Source organism: Neoarius graeffei, chromosome 16 (genome assembly GCF_027579695.1).
Source record: "Neoarius graeffei isolate fNeoGra1 chromosome 16, fNeoGra1.pri, whole genome shotgun sequence".
NCBI classification, from domain to species: domain Eukaryota; kingdom Metazoa; phylum Chordata; class Actinopteri; order Siluriformes; family Ariidae; genus Neoarius; species Neoarius graeffei.
In genome coordinates, this window is record NC_083584.1 from 5,485,133 (window position 1) to 5,505,824 (window position 20,692).

General features: G+C 42.7%; 1 protein-coding gene across 2 annotated transcripts in view; it reads right to left on the reverse strand.

The window, feature by feature from the left end:
- Positions 1-4,315: 4,315 nt before the first annotated feature.
- The window catches only part of cpsf1 (cleavage and polyadenylation specific factor 1), a 31,953-nt gene continuing 15,576 nt past the window's right edge, over positions 4,316-20,692 (reverse strand). For both annotated transcript variants that reach the window (XM_060942391.1, XM_060942390.1), the window contains exons 21-38: positions 20,390-20,529; positions 20,057-20,234; positions 17,840-18,046; positions 17,665-17,757; positions 11,268-11,411; positions 8,474-8,626; positions 8,196-8,312; positions 7,735-7,825; positions 7,546-7,630; positions 7,321-7,462; positions 7,089-7,241; positions 6,407-6,583; positions 6,049-6,115; positions 5,891-5,938; positions 5,418-5,573; positions 5,154-5,283; positions 4,655-4,793; positions 4,316-4,548 (exon numbers count right to left, since the gene is read on the reverse strand). In XM_060942391.1, coding sequence (XP_060798374.1) covers positions 4,501-4,548; positions 4,655-4,793; positions 5,154-5,283; positions 5,418-5,573; positions 5,891-5,938; positions 6,049-6,115; positions 6,407-6,583; positions 7,089-7,241; positions 7,321-7,462; positions 7,546-7,630; positions 7,735-7,825; positions 8,196-8,312; positions 8,474-8,626; positions 11,268-11,411; positions 17,665-17,757; positions 17,840-18,046; positions 20,057-20,234; positions 20,390-20,529 — 2,268 coding nt within the window. In that variant the 3' untranslated portion in view covers positions 4,316-4,500. The remainder of the gene's footprint in view (positions 4,549-4,654; positions 4,794-5,153; positions 5,284-5,417; positions 5,574-5,890; positions 5,939-6,048; positions 6,116-6,406; positions 6,584-7,088; positions 7,242-7,320; positions 7,463-7,545; positions 7,631-7,734; positions 7,826-8,195; positions 8,313-8,473; positions 8,627-11,267; positions 11,412-17,664; positions 17,758-17,839; positions 18,047-20,056; positions 20,235-20,389; positions 20,530-20,692) is intronic.

Here is a 20,692-nt window from a genome sequence, read left to right on the forward strand (position 1 = left end):
AACATTTCCATCATACCTCAGCACAGGCAGTTCTGTTTTGCCTTCGAGGGCAGGGCTTACCAGTTTCTTGTGCTCCCATTCGGAATCTCACTAGCACCAAGAGTCTTTACAAGGTGTGTAGCAGCAGCGCTGTCCCCAGTACAGGCCAGAGGGATGCACACTTTCCCCTACCTGGACGACTGGCTGATTTGTTCCCAGTCAAGGATAGATGCTTTGAGGGAATCAGGTTCACTGATCTCCCATGTCACCAAGCTAGGGCTGACAAAAAATCATGAAAAGATTTCCCTTATACCCAGTCAGTGCACAGTGTTTCTTGGCATCCAATTGGACTCACAGCTGATGACTGCCATCCCCTCTCCGAGGTGGATTCACATCATCCTTCAGCTCATCAGTCACTTCAAGAGAGACCAAGCCCTGGCCTTCAGATAATTTCTCAGACTGCTAGGCATGCTCACAACAGCCTCATCTGTGATCCCTTTAGGCCTTCTGTCAGTGAGGTCTCTCTAGGTCGGGCTGAACAATCTTTGTCTGCACCCCACTCAACACAGACGCAAGCTGGTCAGAGTCACTGCCAGCTGCCTAAGATGCCTGCACCTATGGAAGAGAAAAACATGCATCTCACCCAGGGTGTTCATTTAGGGTCTATACTTTCTTGCAGAAAGGTTGTGGCCATGGACACCTCCCTAGCAGGGTGGGGAGTAGTGTGAAAATACAGAACAGTCAGAGGCCAGTAGAGTCCTTAGCAGCAGGAACAACACATAAATATGTTGGAGCTACAGGCTGTTCTGTTTGCCTTCAAACATTTCCTCCCACTGCTGGTAGGGGAGCATGTCCTTATAAGGACAGACATATCTGTGGTCTACCCATATAAACCACCAGGGGAGCACCAGGTTCAAACAGTCCTTAAGGATAGTGCAACAGCTATTACTGTGGGCCCATACTCACCTATTGAGCCTGAGGGCAATACGCTTACCAGGCACTCAGAACAGGGCAGCAGATCTCCTATCCCAGCAGCGCCCTCATCCTGGGGAATGGAGGCTGCATCCCAAAATGGTACAAAAGATTTGGCACAGATGTGGCAAGGCAGAGGTGGATCTTTTCACCTCACAGGCAACAACACACTGTCCCCTCTGATATTGTCTGGGGGAATCAACAAGCCCCTTGGGCAAAGATGCGCTGGCTCATGTGTGGCCAGATCAGCTACTGCACACTTTCCCTCCACTACTGTTAATACTGCCCACTCTAGACAGGATCCTCAGTGGGAATCACGAGGTGCTAATAGCCCCTACATGGCCTGGGAGAGTGTGGTTCCCAATATTACACAGGGTACTGGACAGGGAGCCCTGGTGCCTCCCTGTATGACGGGACCTCCTCTCACACCTGGAGGGTCAAATCTGGCATCCAAACTCAGCTTGGCTGCAGCTCTGGGTCTGGCCTTTGAAGGGCCAGAGCCATTGTTAGAATCCTGTAATCCAGCAGTTGTGCAGACCATCAACAGCTCCCAGGCACCTTCCACCAATGCGCTCTACGCTAACAGATGGAAGCTTTTTCTGAATGGTGCCACGCACAAGATCAGGAACCGACACGCTGTTCTAAATCAGTAATTCTCGGTTTTCTCCACTCCTGCCTTAACAAAGGCCTTGCATCCTCTACCATCAAGGTTTATATAGCTGCCGTCTCAGCCATGCATAACGGTAGATGGAATGACTGCTGGGTCCCATACTCTTGTGACATGCTTTCTTAAGTGTCCGTAAAGGCTAAGACCACCTCAAAGAAACCCAGTACACTCTTGGAACTTGCCCTTTGTATTAAAGGCACTGTGCCAACCTCCATTTGAACCTCTAGAGAGGTTGGAATTGAAGTATTTATTTATGAAGACAGCCTTTCTCTTAGCCATGGCTTAAGCCAGAAGAGTAGGTGAGTTGCACGCCTTATCAGTGAGCCAAGAGTGCCTACACTGGAATCCTGGTAACACAGGGGTAACCTTATGCCCTAACCCTTCCTTTCTCCCAAAGACCTTATCATCTTACACAAATCAGACCTTCAGTCTGGTAGCTTTTGAGCCTCCAACTCAAGAGAATGAATGGGGCAGAGTGCATACCTGGTGTACCCAGTGTGAGCATTCAAGACTTGTATTCAAACCACTGCTGACTTCCGGCAGTCAGATTCACGGTTTCTCTGTCGTACAGGGCATGGGCGAGGTCATGCCTTGTCCAAACAGTGGCTGTCGAAATGGATTGTAGATGCTATTGTCTATTCCCATAAGAGCGGTCACTCAACGAGGAGCGTGTGTGTCATGGGTGGCCCTACGAGGGGTTCCTCTTTCAGATAACTGTACAGCTGCATCATGGACATCAACCTGCACATTTGCATCTGATGGTGGTTTTGGAGACTTGGAAACCCTAAGATTTTACTTTTTCTTGTAATTCACCAACAGTAATCCTTGGGGACTTTTTGCCTCTCTTACCCTCCTCCGCAATGTACATGGGGTGTAAAATAAACTTGGGTTCTCTTCCAGGTGAGTTTGTGTCCACTTTTCAGGTGAGGAGCTATTTTTATAACTGTTCCCTGACTTATGAAGGTCAACACACTTCTCCCTCATTTGGTTTGTCTATCATCTTTCCCATGAGAGAATTTGGCCTCTGTATCACCTCATATTTGTTCCCCAGTTAATCAGGAAGTCATGGATTACAACTTGAAAGTTCCTACACACTTCAATCAACTCAAATGTACAATTTAAATGGGCAACACGTCTGAGGTACATTGTGTTCACGATCATTTCCAGGGTGCCAATAATAGTGTTTCTTGCTGCCTTAAGTATTCATTGCCTTCCAACATGGAAACTGTTAGATGAATCAAAAACAGCTTGTTGCAGTGTTTCAGTAATCTGGTATGTATGGATGTTGACGGTGTAGTGGCTGCTGCTTTATGTCCCAGGGCTAACCCGTCCATGTAAGCTTCTGGCTCTCCCCTTTTAGTTATGCCGTCATAGTTAGTCTTGCCGGAGTCTCTGCTTGCACTTAGCACAACATGTACGCTGTTCTTACTCATTAGGTGACGTTGGGCATACCTAACAACCTGCGTTCCCCCACCCCACCCACAGTCTCTTCCCTCTGTTTGTCCCTCTCTGAGTTACATGGTGGTGCTGAACCTCTTCTGCTCCTCAGACTCCCCTGATCCATCCTGGTGCCCTGTGTCTGGTTGGAGTCTCATCGCATCGCTCCTGTGGAGGACGGCCCCGTATGGACAGTTTAAAGTCACACTTGGAAGACGCTCTGGACTCTTACAGTAATGCTTTTATGGCTGAGGACTGCAGTTGTCATGAACAGTTGATAACTTCAACAAAACAGACTTCATGCTAAAACTACAATTAATTTCCTGGTTACACAGTTGTAGTGGGCGGCGCGGTGGTGTAGTGGTTAGCGCTGTCGCCTCACAGCAAGAAGGTCCTGGGTTCGAGCCCCGTGGCCGGCGAGGGCCTTTCTGTGCGGAGTTTGCATGTTCTCCCCGTGTCCGCGTGGGTTTCCTCCGGGTGCTCCAGTTTCCCCCACAGTCCAAAGACATGCAGGTTAGGTTAACTGGTGACTCTAAATTGAGCGTAGGTGTGAATGTGAGTGTGAATGGTTGTCTGTGTCTATGTGTCAGCCCTGTGATGACCTGGCGACTTGTCCAGGGTGTACCCCGCCTTTCGCCCGTAGTCAGCTGGGATAGGCTCCAGCTTGCCTGCGACCCTGTAGAAGGATAAAGCGGCTACAGATAATGAGATGAGATGAGACACAGTTGTAGTTTATGAGACAGTTATAGAATTTATAAGTCACACTATCTGTTCCCTTTAGAGTCTGGGTCCTCTTAAGGTTTCTTCCTCACCACTGTCGCCGCAGGCTTGATCAGCTCATTTAAAAACTCAATTTTCTGTAAAGCTGCTTTGTGACAGTCTATTGTTAAAACGCTATACAAATAAACTAAGTTATTAAATTTGATTATACTTTTTTTTCCCCTCATAAATAATGTCCTCATTCTAAATGCTGTGTTTCCAGTGTTCTCTGGATGTGAGAAATGCATTATAAAGTGATTAACACAGCACCATAATTCCTCTCGTTCTTTTCCTCCAATGGAGGGATCACTAAACAGGTTTTTAATCAAAATAGGAAAAGTGTTAAAACGACCTAGCCTGTGCTTGTTATCAATCTGTTTTACACCCAGTGAGCTCCAGATAGGGGACACCATGTGCCCTCTCACACACACACACACACAACAATAAATTTACACCTTAATATTTGAGTGTTACCTCGTAAATTGAAGACCTGAGTCCAAATCCTGAAAAAAGTTTTTTTTTTTTTCACTTTTTGCATACAAAATATTCTACAGAACACAATGACCATAACACATTCATCAACAAAAATCAGATTAAACAGAAATGATAAAGTGGCATTATTCCACTTTTCTGGAATTAGTTCCGCTGCTCCTCACATCGTGGTGTGCGTGAGAGAAACGGGGAATTCAGAAGTGAGCCGTGACTCGGTCCATCTCCAGCAGATCCTCCAGAATCTGCAAGAAGAAAGGAGGAGCTGATATGAAGGTGAAAGGTGTGAAATAAGGCACAGTGACTGTGACGCTGCGTTTCTCAGCGACTTGCAGACAGAACGAGACTCACGATATCAGCCGTGGTGCCGATCTTCTTGGCCAGTTCACTGCGCTCCATCGTGCTCAGGTACAGGTATTTATTCAGCAGCTCTCCATCCAGAATGTTCCGCACAGCGTTCTGTAGGGTCCGCCGGTCAGCGTGCAGCATCCTAACACACACACAGTATAACCTCCTGATGAGTGTATGGAGATGAACAGTAAAGATCATAAACGGCTCAGCAGAGCCAGAGTGAGAGAAGAACTGAGAGGAAAATATTACAGTTTAATAATTAAATGGTGCAGTCAGATATCAGAGAGAGAAACTAATTACTGTAACCCAACCATGACTGAGTGAGTAAGAGATGATGGAGGGATGAGGATGAACAGATGGGGAGAGGTGGAATGAGTAAGGGATGAATAGAATATGTGAATGAACTGATGGATAAGTATATGAATGAGAATGAATGAATAAATGTGTGAGTAGGTGAATGACCGAGAGAGAGAGAGAGAGAGAGAGAGAGAGAAAGTACCTGAAGGCTTTGGGGTTCAGCCCAGCGTGGTGAGGCAGCATGGTGGTCAGCGCATTCTGTAACATCAACAACCTACGGTACGTTTTCTCCTGCATCGGCAACAATAAACCAATCCCTCCATCCAGAGTGGCTACACAGACAGAGAGAAAGAGAGAGATATTAATTACAGGGGAATGTTCATTATAATAAATGCCAAAAAAATGTTGTTTACAGATGTATCTTTATCCCCATCCCATACACTGTGTGCACGTGTGCATCTCTTACCGAACCAGGTGATGTGTTTATTGTCCCAGTTCAGAGCCTTCTTGCTGGCTGGATCCAGAACTCTGCGACACGGCATCCTCCAGAACGTGTTCACATGAGCAGCAGCGTTAAAATCAGCTCTGCGCAGCAAACGCAAGCCACCAAAGCTTTCCTTAGCTACGCACGCGCGCACACGCACACACACAGAAAACAGATTAAAATACAAATTCTCAAATATAATTATTATTTACAGTCTTGTCCATTATGCACTGAAAAACAGCTTTTTCCTTTTATTTTGTAAATAAAACAAACAATAAAATAATGCCAGTCAATGCAAATTTATTTTATACAAAAGACAATTCCCGGTGCTTTACAAATGAAATGAACCCCCCAGAAAAAATGATTCCATGCTTGGATCCCAATGATCACTTCCCCTTGTACAGCGTTTCTCACACATTTAAATGACGGCGTGGTGTTGGTTTATTCAGACGTACCTTCTGGCAGGTACATATAGACCAGCAGGTTTTTGTCTCTGTCAGAAACTGGATTAAACACACACACACACACAGGTTTGACATCATTTACAGCTTAGTAAGATGTTTATGATGGAGTTTTTGAATATGAGAGGCTGAACTGAGCGTCTTCGTGTTACCCAGAAAGCCGAGCTGGCCGTTGTCCACCATGAACTCGATGCTGTAGACCTCCAGAGGCTTCGCATCCTGAACACAACAGCAAACAAACTCCGTCATGGTGTAGAAAATTAACCAGCCTCCTTGTTTTTTAATTTTTTATAACTTTTCTTCCATTAAATGGAAACTATTTGCGTTAGGAACTGAAGAAACGCTGCAGCACAGGACTGATCCGAGGAATCATTTGAGATGAATCGTTCAAATTCAAACGATTCGTCTTACAGAAATTGAACAAAATTGATATAATTTTAATTCACACTTCACTTGTTGCTGAAATCACAGCTCTGTGTCGTGTGTGTGTGTGTGTGTGTGTGTGTGTACCCTGCTGACGAGTGACAGTGTTTTACTCTCCTCCTGGTAGCGGAGCAGAGAGATGCTCTTCATCACGTCTGCTGCCAGGATGAAGTTCTTGATGCTGTACATCTGATGGATGTAGAGCTGCGTATCTATGAAGGCCATTCCGGTCAGCTCGTTATCCTTCAGACTCCACAGGAAAATCTACACACACACACACACACTACTCATCTCATCTCATTATCTCTAGCCGCTTTATCCTTCTACAGGGTCGCAGGCATGTTCTCCCCGTGTCCGCGTCGGTTTCCTCCGGGTGCTCCGGTTTCCCCCACAGTACTGACACAACTAATACATTTACTGATCCGTTATCACCACAGAAATGTCCATGCTGGTTTAGTAACAGGTTCTACAGAGGATTGTTTCTTTCACAGGAGTAAAACATCACACCCAAGTCACACCTTCATCCTCATGAATATGTAATTTGAGGGCGTTTCTGCTCACACTGGAGACTCCTTCCAGAAATGTTCAATAAATGTCTCTTCACAGAAAACATCACCATGTAAATTATTATTTTAATCTGTTTATTATTAACAGAGAGTCTGCCGTATGAGTCATTGTTACTATGGAAACCATGACATGTCAGAGCAGCTGTAGACAATAGTGGAATGTTTAATAAGCTGTGTGTGTGTGTGTGTGTGTGTGTGTGTACCTTCTGTCCAATGGCGGAGACAAGGTAACCGTTACAGTGACACAGAGCTGTAACAGGTCCCTTCTGCTCCTTCTCATACAGAACCTTGAACTTGTTCTTGGTGAGGGGCTGGCCGGGTTCCGGTACCACCTCAATCACATCCAGGATGAGGATCTGAACACACAAACAATAATGAACACTTTAACCTGATTTACAACACAGTGGTATTAAACACGTGTGCGCGCGTGCATACCCGGCCCCTGCAGGTGACCTCTTCACCCTGCATTAAACAGGTTCCTATGGCAACATAACCCTTCAGACCAGACACGGTCTCCTGACTCTTCAGTGCCACTGTCTTCATACACGTCACGTGTTCCCATTCCTCCAGATCAATCCTGACACACACACACACACACACACTTGAACAGATTTCCTTACAACCATTGATGATGATAATGATGATAATGATGATGCTCACCGTGTGTTAGGAATGGCCTCCCAGCTGACAGGCGAGATGAGCTGGATGGAGAATTTCTCTTGCTGTGGATTAATATACCGCTCATCTGACACACACACACACACACACACACACACACACACACACTCTGTTTCTTCATCATCATCATCATCATTATATTCTTCTTCTTAATCATCATCATTCACTCACCTCTGTCTATGACCTCATACTCCTTCTCCTCTCCCGTCATCCTGGGGATTCGGGTACACGGCTCCTTAATGCTGGTACACACAGCATACACCTGACACACACACACACACACACACACACACACACACACACACACTTGATGAATATCTACTAATATTTTATTGTAGTTTTATTTTAAATCTACAAACCATATATATGTTTTCAGTTGTTCATAAACGGGTTTAATACCTTAGTAATTAAAATAGTAACAAAAATCAAAAGTTAAAATGAAATTCTATTATTTATAAAAACGTATAACAATTTTTAAAATTTAATTTAGGAGTATTTAAAAAAAAAAAATTCTTAATTTAATCACGCTTTAATATCGCCCTACCTCAAGCAACCCATAAATCCTGTAGTTGCGGCCATATTACGTGTAATGTAAGAACAATGTAATAAGAATGTAATAAAGCAGAAGTCACCTTGGACTCTACGTGGTAGTTGACGTAGTGAACTGTACAGCGCAGAGGAATTTTCCTCACGGGCCACGGAGCGTCGTACGACAGGTATGTAGGTAACACACTGATCCTCAACTCACCCTGAAATCACACACACACACAATTACACTCAAATGTGATTATTATCATGTGCTATAATCTTATAAGCATGTGCCCCCATGTACAGACGGGTGTGTGTGTGACGTGATATATATAAAAATAAAAAAATTAAAAAAAATAAACACACACACACACACACACACCTGCTTGTTGAAATACAGGAAGCCTTTGGGACAGTTGACGTTGTGGAACGGTGAGAAAGACTCGATTGGTCCGTCTATGATCATGGGGTGCAGCCTCATCGCACCACGAGACGTCACAAACATCCAGTGAGGAGAAGGACCACAGATAAACACCTAACACACACACACACACACACACACACACACCTTCATAACCAACATTTCTTAAATAACGTAATATAAACATGAATTAATAGACAGTATTATACATGAGTTACTATATAAAAGGTTTATATCTCAGGTGTGGGAGGAGTTTGGTGAAACCATAGAGCATGCCTTCTGATCAGCCTTGAAGAGAATCCAGCAAACCGTCAGCTGGCTCAGGAAGGGGAGGGACACCCTCAGGAGGGGGAGGGACACCCTCAGGAGGGGGAGGGACACCCTCAGGAGGGTGCTTTGTCCCTACTGTATACAGTGGGGATGGAGTCCTGCTCACCTCAACTGTCAGGTACTGGAAGGAAGACTTTGAGGATCTCCTGAACCCCACAAACACGCCTTCCATAGAAGAAACAGTACGAGGACTCAGAGGGGGAGTCTCCTGTCACTAGGGCTGAGGTCACGGAGGTGATTTAAAAAAAAAAAAAAAAAAACTCTTCAGTGGTAGGGCCCTGGGGGTGGACAAGTTCTACCTCGAGTTCCTTAAGGCTCTGGATGTTATGGGGCCGTCACACTGCATGGAGGTCAGGGACAGTGCCTCTGGATTAGCAGATTCAGGTGGTGGTCCCACCTGTTTAAGAAGGGAGACTAGAGGGTGTGTTCCAACTTTAGGGGGATCACAGCCCTCATCCTCTCTGAGAAAGTCTATGCCAGGCTGCTTTTGAGGAGAGTTCCTCCATTAGTCGAATCGTAGATTCAGGCTGTGGAACACTGGACCAGCACTTTACCCTCACAAGCGTACTGGCTGCCCTGCCACAGACTCTGTTCATAACATTTACAGACAGAACTTCTAGGCATAGGCAAGCGGTGGAGGGTGTCCTGGTCAGTGGGCTCAGGATGACTTAATTGCTTTTTTTGCCGATGATGTGGTCCTGTCGACTTCATCAAGCCGTGACCTACAGCTTGCACCGGGGCGGTTTGCGGCCAAGTGTGAAGCGGCTAAGATTCAAGGCCGTGGGTCAAAGCTAGAAAAGGGTAAATTGCCCACTTCGGGTTGGGGATGAGTCCTTGCCTCAAGTGGAGGAGTTAGAGGATCTCAGGGCCTTGTTTATGATTGAAGGAAGAATGGAACACGAGATCAACAGATGGATTGGTGTCACTTCTGCAGTGATGAGGAAGCTGTATTAGGGTAGTAGATCTCACTGGGCTGCGACAGCCCACGACTAATTGGAGACAACAATTGCGATAAAATATGCGAATTAGTGACAATTTTCACTTGGAATCACACTGAATTGATATTCGCATATTTTACCGCAATTGTTGTGTCTCCAACTAGTCGCAGGCTGTCGCAGCCCGGCTTTCCCTCGGCAGGCAGGGAAGTAGAGGAAGCCTCACGGAAACTGACTTAAGAAGGGTTCGCGACGGCTTTGTGACACCAGCGACGCATTTGCGGCTATTTTGAGAGAAATTTTGTGGCATGAATTTTTTGAACATGTTCAAAATTTTAGTGACGAAGGAGCGACACTGCGACTCACGCGAGGAAATTTGAAGCCCTGCGAATGTTTCAAGACACTTTTGAAACTCTCTCGCGAATGACGTTCACAATTTGTCGCAGCCCAGTGAGATACTGGCTTTAGTCTGTTGTGGTGAAAAGAGAGCCGAATGAAAAGGAGAAAAGGAGAAGCAACTGATTTACTGGTTGATCTACAGTCTGACCCTCTCCTATGGCCATGAACTGTAGGTAGTGACCAAAAGAACAAGATTGCAAATACAAGTGGCAGAACTGAGCTTCCTCTGAAGGGTGAGGAGCTTGATACTCAGGAGGGGCTCAGACTACAGCCAATGCTCCTCCACATCAAAAAATGTGGCTCGAACATCTGTCTAGTACACCTCCTGGACGTCTCCTAAGGGACGTGTTCCAGGCTGCCCAACCAGGAGGAGAGCCCAGGGCAGACCTGGTACATGCTGGAGAGATTAGATCACTTAACTGGCTTGGGAACGCCATGGTGTGCCCCTGGAAGTGCTGGAGCAGGCAGCTGAGGAACTGCTGCCCCACGACCCGGAACAGCAGCAGAAAATAAACATTTTTATTGAGTGAATGAGTAAAATGAAATATACTGTAAATCAGACTGTCATTAAATACGTAATTTCCAAAAGAAATAATCTGCTAAACAAAAGGGTTATTTTAAATATAATTTAATATTCATTAACTTAAAAATATATTGATTACAATAATTGATTTAAATTTAACTTAAATATTTATTTAATATTTTACTTTGATATTTTGAATAAATATTAGTTATATTATAAATAATGCTTTATTACACATTTAAATGTATCTTTTCATTTGTGTGAGTGAAGTCATTAAATCATAAAATATTAATAATTAATATTAAATTCAATTATTTATTTTTTAAAAAGTATTGTATATTTAATTACTTTTAGCTGATGTACTTAATTTTTTTTACCCTCATTTAATATTGCCTTTAAATCATTTTAAATGTTTTAAAAAATTTTATTTTTTCTCATTTATTCATTCATTATAAATTATTTCCTGGATGTTTCACTTTACAGTGTTCAGTGCGTTTTATGATAAACTAATGAATAGTAACGTCGTCACCGGGACGAGTGTGTAGGAGAGAAAGTGGGCGTGTCTTACTCCAGAATATCCAGAGATGTCTTTAAAGTATCTGAACCTCGCCACACGACCTTTGACCCCAGCGCCCTCCTCTCCAGGAACCTCAGACTTCTTGTCCTTCTTCAGTTTGGATTTCTTTTCCCTGAAGTTAATATTGTGAGGCATCTGACACACACACACACACACACACACACACGACAATACATTAATAAAATAATTCTTTTTAAGCCCTTTATATTTATTTGTTTGCCTGCAAAATAATAATAATAATTAAAGCCGCAAGCGGCCTCGACGGGCCCTCGCGCCAGCGGCCAGGGGGGGCGGGGGCATGCGTCCCCGCGAAATACCGTAAAGAGTCTGCTTGCCAAGTTTGACCAATCAGAAGCTGCAATATCATTTGTGCCATAACCAGCACCCCCAGGGGTGAAAGTGCACAAAATTTGGCGGATATGTCAGGAGAGCTATGAAGAGATTGCGTATGAAGTTTGATGACAATTGAGTAAATAGAAGATGAGAGATAGATTTTTGAAGAATAAATTTTTTGGTTTTTCCCATGTCAGAAGGTGGCGCTATGCTGTACATGAGCGATTATGAGTTGGAGAAATAAGTGTCTACAACAGCAACGCACTATCACAAGGTAGTGGTGTGAAGGAAAAGCATTATGGAATTATTTACCAAAAACCCGTTTTGGGAGAAATTGCGTCGGCCAAAAACAGCGCCCCCCATGGACGAAAATTCCCAAAATGTGGTATACATGACATGGGCGGTAGTAAGAGGGTGGCCGTGAAGTTTGACCAAATTTGAGGAAAGATTGGATTGTTTGCCCAAAAATAGCGCCCCCAGTGGCGAAATATCACAGAAAATGGGGAACATGTCAGAAGCCCAATGAGGGATTTGCGTGTGAAGTATGAGCAGTTTTGAGCAATTAGAAGATGTGTTATGAATTTTTAAGCATGTAAAATTTTGCATTAAAAATTGATTGACGTATAACTTCTGAGCGGTTTAAGCTACGTGAAACTTATTTAGTAACTTTTGTCAGCCATGTCTGTAGATGATGTGTATCAATTTTGGTGACATTCCTATGAACAGTCTAGGAGGAGTTGCGCCGTCTTCGTGGCCATGCATTTCGCACAAAAGTGAAATTACCTCACTTCCTGTTGGGCGTGGCTAATGCATTGGCATTACATTTTTGTCCGGCTTAGTGAGATACATATGCGTACCAAATGGCATGCCACTCCTACAAACTACATGGCAACCAGGCACCTTAAAGCGGGAGGCCAAAATCACAACGAGTTAGGGGGCGCTATAGAGGCCCTGAGGCCCGGCTGGATCTGGGCTTTTGGTTCTCAGTAGCGGTGGCAGTCTAAGAAAAAGGAGCCAAATTTCGTGCGTTGTCGACCATGGCAAGCGCCCCAATAAGGGTCTTGAAAAGAGTTTGCTTGCCAAGTTTGACAAATCAGAAGCTGCAATATCATTTCCGCCATAACCAGCACCCCCAGGGGCGAAAGTGCACAAAATTTGGCGGACATGTCAGGTGAGCTATGAAGAGTTTGCGTATGAAGTTTGATGACAATTGAGTAAATAGAAGATGAGATATAGATTTTTGAAGAATAAATTTTTTGGTTTTTCCCATGTCAGAAGGTGGCGCTATGCTGTACATGAGCGATTATGAGTTGGAAAAATAAGTGTCTACAACAGGAACGCACTATCACAAGGTAGTGGTGTGAAGGAAAAGCATAATGGAATTATTTACCAAAAACCCGTTTTGGAGCAATTGCGTCGGCCAAAAACAGCGCCCCCCATGGACGAAAATTCCCAAAATGCGGTATACATGACATGGGAGGTAGTAAGAGGGTGGCCGTGAAGTTTGACCAAATTTGAGGAAAGATTGGATTTTCTGCCCAAAAATAGCGCCCCCAGTGGCGAAATATCACAGAAATTGGGTAACATGTCAGAAGCCCAATGAGTGATTTGCGTGTGAAGTATGAGCAGTTTTGAGCAATTAGAAGATTTGTTATGAATTTTTTAGCATGTAAAATTTTGAAGTGAAAATTGATTGACGTATAACTTCTGAACGTTTTATCCTACGTGAAACGTATTTAGTAACTTTTGTCAGCCATGTCTGTAGATGATGTGTATCAATTTTGGTGACATTCCCATGAACGGTCTAGGAGGAGTTGCGCCGTCTTCGTGGCCATGCATTTCGCACAAAAGTAAAATTACCTCACTTCCTGTTGGGCGTGGCTATGCATTAATAGAACTTTTTTTGTTCGTCTCAGTAAGATACATATGTGAACCAAATTTCGTTCCTCTACGACAAACTATATGGCAACCAGGAGCCTTCGAAAAAAGGCAAAATTTTCAAGGCGTTAGGGGGCGCTATAGAGGCCCAGAGCCCCGCCCAGATCTGGGGTTTTGGATCTGAGTAGCGTAGGGGATGCCGATAAAATGATCCAAAATATGCGCGTTTTCGTCCACAGGAAGTGCCCCAAAAAAGGCTGAACAGCGACCGCGACTAAGGAATAATAATAATAATAATAATTAAAGCCGCAAGCGGCCTTGACGGGCCCTCGCGCCAGCGGCCAGGGGGGGCGGGGGCATGCGTCCCCGCGAAATACCGTAAAGAGTCTGCTTGCCAAGTTTGACCAATCAGAAGCTGCAATATCATTTGTGCCATAACCAGCACCCCCAGGGGTGAAAGTGCACAAAATTTGGCGGATATGTCAGGAGAGCTATGAAGAGTTTGCGTATGAAGTTTGATGACAATTGAGAAAATAGAAGATGAGAGATAGATTTTTGAAGAATAAATTTTTTGGTTTTTCCCATGTCAGAAGGTGGCGCTATGCTGTACATGAGCGATTATGAGTTGGAGAAATAAGTGTCTACAACAGCAATGCACTATCACAAGGTAGTGGTGTGAAGGAAAAGCATTATGGAATTATTTACCAAAAACCCGTTTTGGAGAAATTGCGTCGGCCAAAAACAGCGCCCCCCATGGACGAAAATTCCCAAAATGTGGTGTACATGACATGGGCGGTAGTAAGAGGGTGGCCGTGAAGTTTGACCAAATTTGAGGAAAGATTGGATTGTTTGCCCAAAAATAGCGCCCCCAGTGGCGAAATATCACAGAAAATGGGGAACATGTCAGAAGCCCAATGAGGGATTTGCGTGTGAAGTATGAGCAGTTTTGAGCAATTAGAAGACTTGTTATGAATTTTTAAGCATGTAAAATTTTGCATTAAAAATTGATTGACGTATAACTTCTGAGCGGTTTAAGCTACGTGAAACTTATTTAGTAACTTTTGTCAGCCATGTCTGTAGATGATGTGTATCAATTTTGGTGACATTCCTATGAACAGTCTAGGAGGAGTTGCGCCGTCTTCATGGCCATGCATTTCGCACAAAAGTGAAATTACCTCACTTCCTGTTGGGCGTGGCTAATGCATTGGCATTACATTTTTGTCCGGCTTAGTGAGATACATATGCGTACCAAATGGCATGCCACTCCTACAAACTACATGGCAACCAGGCACCTTAAAGCGGGAGGCCAAAATCACAACGAGTTAGGGGGCGCTGTAGAGGCCCTGAGGCCCGGCTGGATCTGGGCTTTTGGTTCTCAGTAGCGGTGGCAGTCTAAGAAAAAGGAGCCAAATTTCGTGCGTTGTCGACCATGGCAAGCGCCCCAATAAGGGTCTTGAAAAGAGTTTGCTTGCCAAGTTTGACAAATCAGAAGCTGCAATATCATTTCCGCCATAACCAGCACCCCCAGGGGCGAAAGTGCACAAAGTTTGGCGGACATGTCAGGTGAGCTATGAAGAGTTTGCGTATGAAGTTTGATGACAATTGAGTAAATAGAAGATGAGATATAGATTTTTGAAGAATAAATTTTTTGGTTTTTCCCATGTCAGAAGGTGGCGCTATGCTGTACATGAGCGATTATGAGTTGGAAAAATAAGTGTCTACAACAGGAACGCACTATCACAAGGTAGTGGTGTGAAGGAAAAGCATTATGGAATTATTTACCAAAAACCCGTTTTGGAGCAATTGCGTCGGCCAAAAACAGCGCCCCCCATGGACGAAAATTCCCAAAATGCGGTATACATGACATGGGACGTAGTAAGAGGGTGGCCGTGAAGTTTGACCAAATTTGAGGAAAGATTGGATTTTTTGCCCAAAAATAGCGCCCCCAGTGGCGAAATATCACAGAAATTGGGTAACATGTCAGAAGCCCAATGAGGGATTTGCGTGTGAAGTATGAGCAGTTTTGAGCAATTAGAAGATTTGTTATGAATTTTTTAGCATGTAAAATTTTGAAGTGAAAATTGATTGACGTATAACTTCTGAACGTTTTATCCTACGTGAAACGTATTTAGTAACTTTTGTCAGCCATGTCTGTAGATGATGTGTATCAATTTTGGTGACATTCCCATGAACGGTCTAGGAGGAGTTGCGCCGTCTTCGTGGCCATGCATTTCGCACAAAAGTAAAATTACCTCACTTCCTGTTGGGCGTGGCTATGCATTAATAGAACTTTTTTTGTTCGTCTCAGTAAGATACATATGTGAACCAAATTTCGTTCCTCTACGACAAACTATATGGCAACCAGGAGCCTTCGAAAAAAGGCAAAATTTTCAAGGCGTTAGGGGGCGCTATAGAGGCCCAGAGCCCCGCCCAGATCTGGGGTTTTGGATCTGAGAAGCGTAGGGGATGCCGATAAAATGATCCAAAATATGCGCGTTTTCGTCCACAGGAAGTGCCCCAAAAAAGGCCGAACAGCGACCGCGACTAAGGAATAATAATAATAATAATAATAAGAATAATAATAATAATAAAAAACCGAACAAGATCAATAGGGCCTTCGCCCTATAGGGCTCGGGCCCTAATAAAAAACCGAACAAGATCAATAGGGCCTTCGCCCTTTCGGGCTCGGGCCCTAATAATAATAATAATAATAATAATAATAATAATAATAATAAATCTATTTTTTAATTTGTGAGCAGTATTAAGAGAAGTCCGGTGTGAGTTAGTAAAGTCCCGTCCCTGTGTTTTATTGACTCGCTCTTCAGGTTTGTGAAGGAGTTCATCTGAAACAATGTTCTCGCAGTTTCTACACGAACACACACAGGCGTTTATCATCAATCAGCAATTTCACAATGTGGCTTAATACAGAGGTTTTTACTTTAACTTTCTGTAATTTTATATTTATTGTATCCTTGATATTTTATGAACATTCCTTTATCAAATATTTAAATTTGTTTTTTTCTGAGCTATAATTTCATGCTTTACCCAGTTTGTTATTGCTATAATATCTGAATTATTTATTTTATGGTTACTTTATTACTTTTTTTAGAATTATTTATTTTTAGTTTATATAACATTTTTATTGTCCTATAATAAAAACAAACTTTTTTCTGAGCTATAATTCCACGTTTTACACAATTCATTATTATTATTATTATTATTATTATTATTATTAACAACAACTTCTTTCCTTAATGGTTGCTTGGGGGGGGGGGGGGGGGGGGGGGTAATTGTTTTCGGTGGGGTTTCTTTGTTTGTTTTGTTAACAATATTACGGGAAAACAGCTGGACAAATCTTCATGAAACTTTCAGGACAGATGGGAATTGGTCTCAAATAGAACCTCCAACATTTCGGGGGTCATCTGGTCAAGGTTACCAAAAAGGTCAGAATCTTTTTTTTTGCGATATCTTCCTTCTGGTTCTGACTGGAATGCTCTCTTTCACAAACGTGATTCTGATTCAAAATCTAAATCAGAGATATTAGGTATAAAATCATTATCAACATCTACAGTAGGCATAAAATAAGTGCTGCAGGTCAAAGTTTGTTTTGCCTGGAAACGCTTGCTATTTTTAGATTTTTGTCTAATTTTTAAATTGTTAAATATGTTTTTTTTTCCCCCCTGAGGTACAATTCTCTATTTTACAGAATTCATTATTACTACTTTATTATTTTTATAATTATTAATTTCTAGAGTAAATATTTTTATATAAATTTTTATTGCCTTTTTAAAATTAAATACTTAATTGCATTTCCCTGCTTTAATTATTTATTTTATGGCTAGTTTTTTGTTATTTTTGGAATTTATATTCATTTCTATTTTCAGCTTCTTCCTTTGTGCTGGGTTTTTATTTGCTTAGTAAATATTACATAAATTATTATTACTACAATCATAGTAATAAACTTTATAACATTCTAATTTCTGACTTTGACTCGGACAGGCCACGCCCACACAAGACAAACCGGAAGCATTAATTTTTAATGAATGAATGAAGTGTGAACGTGACGCAAATGTTAAAAAGATAAATATTCAACTTCCTGGCAGGATGAGTGAGTGAGTGAGTGAGTGAGTGAGCGAGCGAGCGCCGTTGGTCTCTCTCTCTCGGAGGAGCTCCTCACCTTCTTAAAGCGCACTTTGAGGTTGCTGCTCTGTCCCTGCTGCTGATCGTACGGAAACGCCTCATAGATCAACAGCTCCTGATCCACATGAGCCTTCAGAAGAGAGAGAGAAAATTGCATGGGTGACGGGTGCTGAGGTAGAGGGGGCGTGGTTACAGTATAAAATCACACTCACCAGCAGGTACGGCCGGCTGTGGTTGTATCCCAGCGACACCAGCACCACCTCTTTAACTAACGGGATCTCACCCTGACGTGTCACTTCCTCCTTCTTCGTCTCGCCCTGAGCGGCTGACTGGCCGGCTGAGCTGTCCACCAGCACGCGCTGACCAACGGGGAAGTTCTTCACCAGGAACACCAACCTCCAGTCAGGCAGCTGATAGATCTGAGGAGACGCGGGCAAATTAAACAACATTTACTTCATTTAATCACTTCAAATATTCAACTTTCAGTAATCATGGGACAGGAAGGAGCAGTACCCTAGCCTAACAATCAGCAATACCGGACAATGTGCAATATCTCTCCTGCCGCCGGCCCCCCCTTCTCCCCACCTTCCCCATATCTTATTCTTTTTATATTTGTATATGTAAATACTTAATTTATTTTAATTTATCTAGGAGTTTTCTCCATTTATTTTCTCTGTTTATCTGTAATGATACTGCTGGAATCTTAATTTCCCTGAGGGAACCCGCCCAAAGGGATCAATAAAGTTTTATCTAATCTAATCATTTTTAACATGTTTATTTACATTATTAAATTATATTTAATACATATTTTAGAATACAGTCTTAAGTCATGAATATTAATTCAAATAAAGCATTTTAATGTAAATCTCTAATTTTTTTATATGACATTATCTAAATAATTGAAATAAAAATAATTACTTTACTATATACCCGCAGTATATAGCGAATTATATGTAACTGCAAATAGACAGTACCAGTCAAAAGTTTAGACACACCCACTGACAAATTCACTGTTTTCTGAACTGCTGCCCGGGCGCTGATAGCAGGGCTGCCCACTGCTCTGGGTGTGTGTGTGTGTGTGTGTGTGTGTGTGTGTGTGTGTTCACTGCTTCAGATGGGTTAAACGCAGAGAATTTCACAAGTGTGAGATGAATAAAGTTGTGCTTTCTTTCTTTTCTTTATTTTTAATAATTAATGAATCACTTCATGTCTTAAAGTAACGATGGCTGTTGTTTCTCTTCACCGAGTTGTTCAGTTCTTGATATAATACTGTATGGATTATTGCACTTGTGGTGTAGAATAGGGTTATTTATTTATTGTATTTTTATTATTTCCTGTTTGATCTCAAACGCATTAAGGAGGTAAGAAACTCGTCCACTAATTATCTTTTGACGAGGCACCTGTTGTATGAAAAGTATTCCAGGTGACTCCCTCATGAAGCTGCTTAAGAGAATGACAACAGCGTACAAAGAGTCATCAAGGGAAACGCTGGATACGCGGAAGAATCTAAAATATCAAACTTTTTTTTTTAACCACATAATTTCGTATGTTTCAGATGTTATTTCATAGTTTTGTTCGACAATGTAGAAAATAGTCATTTTGAAAAAAAAAAAACCCAAACCCTATGAATGAGTAAAGTAGGGGTGTACAAACTTTTGACTGGTAACGTAGTAAGTAACAATTTATTTTTCATTTCAGTGTATTTTTATTTTTTTTAGTGTAAGATCATTAAACCTTATTTGTTTAAAAATGAATATTAAGTCAACAAATTAAAACAAAAATAATAAAATGAAGTTAAATATTCTGCACTGATGGGCTGTGAACACAGAACTGAAAAGAAGGGATGAGGAGAACTGTTAAATATCTTCTTTAAATTGTGTAAAAATAACATTTAAAATATTTAATAATAGGGCGGCACGGTGGTGTAGTGGTTAGCGCTGTCGCCTCACAGCAAGAAGGTCCTGGGTTCGAGCCCCGTGGCCGGCGAGGGCCTTTCTGTGTGGAGTTTGCATGTTCTCCCCGTGTCCGCGTGGGTTTCCTCCGGGTGCTCCGGTTTCCCCCACAGTCCAAAGACATGCAGGTTAGGTTAACTGGTGACTCTAAATTGAGCGTAGGTGTGAATGTGAGTGTGAATGGTTGTCTGTGTCTATGTGTCAGCCCTGTGATGACCTGGCGACTTGTCCAGGGTGAACCCCGCCTTTCGCCCGTAGTCAGCTGGGATAGGCTCCAGCTCGCCTGCGACCCTGTAGAAGGATAAAGCGGCTACAGATAATGAGATGAGATGAGATATTTAATAATAGATTTAAATGGTTAAGATACAGAGCAGCAGATGGAATAATGTAATGAACAGCTTCAACACTAACTTTAAAAACTAATGCAAAGTTAAAAACGACATCATAATAATAAAAATAATAATAATGTGTTGTGACCTCCATGACGCCGTTCTCGCGCACCACCATACACCAGTGTGTCGGGTCGTGTTTGCTGTGAGCTCCAGAACACTCAGACTGGGACGGAGCTGCGGAGCGACTGAACTCCTCTTTACCGGGGCTCGTCAGAGGGTTCGACTCTCCGTACAGCATCTCCTCCTCATCATCCACTGTAGTACTGAACACACACACACACACACACACACACACACACACAGTTTAGACAGTAGAGGAAGAAAGTAATACCTAAAGTACACAATCAATCCATCATAGAAAGTGATCATCATCATCATCACCATGGTGAAGGACTGCTGAAGGATGTCTGGTCTTTACCTGAGGTCGTGGATGAGTGTCTCAGCCTCTGATTGGCTCCTGCTCACTGTTTCCTCTCTGGTTAAGAAGGAGATTTTGTTTTCGGTGGTGAACATGCCGCTCACGTCACGGTACGCACACAGTGTGATCACACGTGACTGCTGCACATGCAAACACACAAACCCAAACAAACGGTCATGAAGAAAGAATAAAAATAAATAACTTTCACAAATCTTTCACAAAGCCACACAGTCTGAAAAATCTGAAATAAAATCTGTTTTTACTGTTCCATTCCTGTTTTGTACCCAAATTATTTTAAAAATA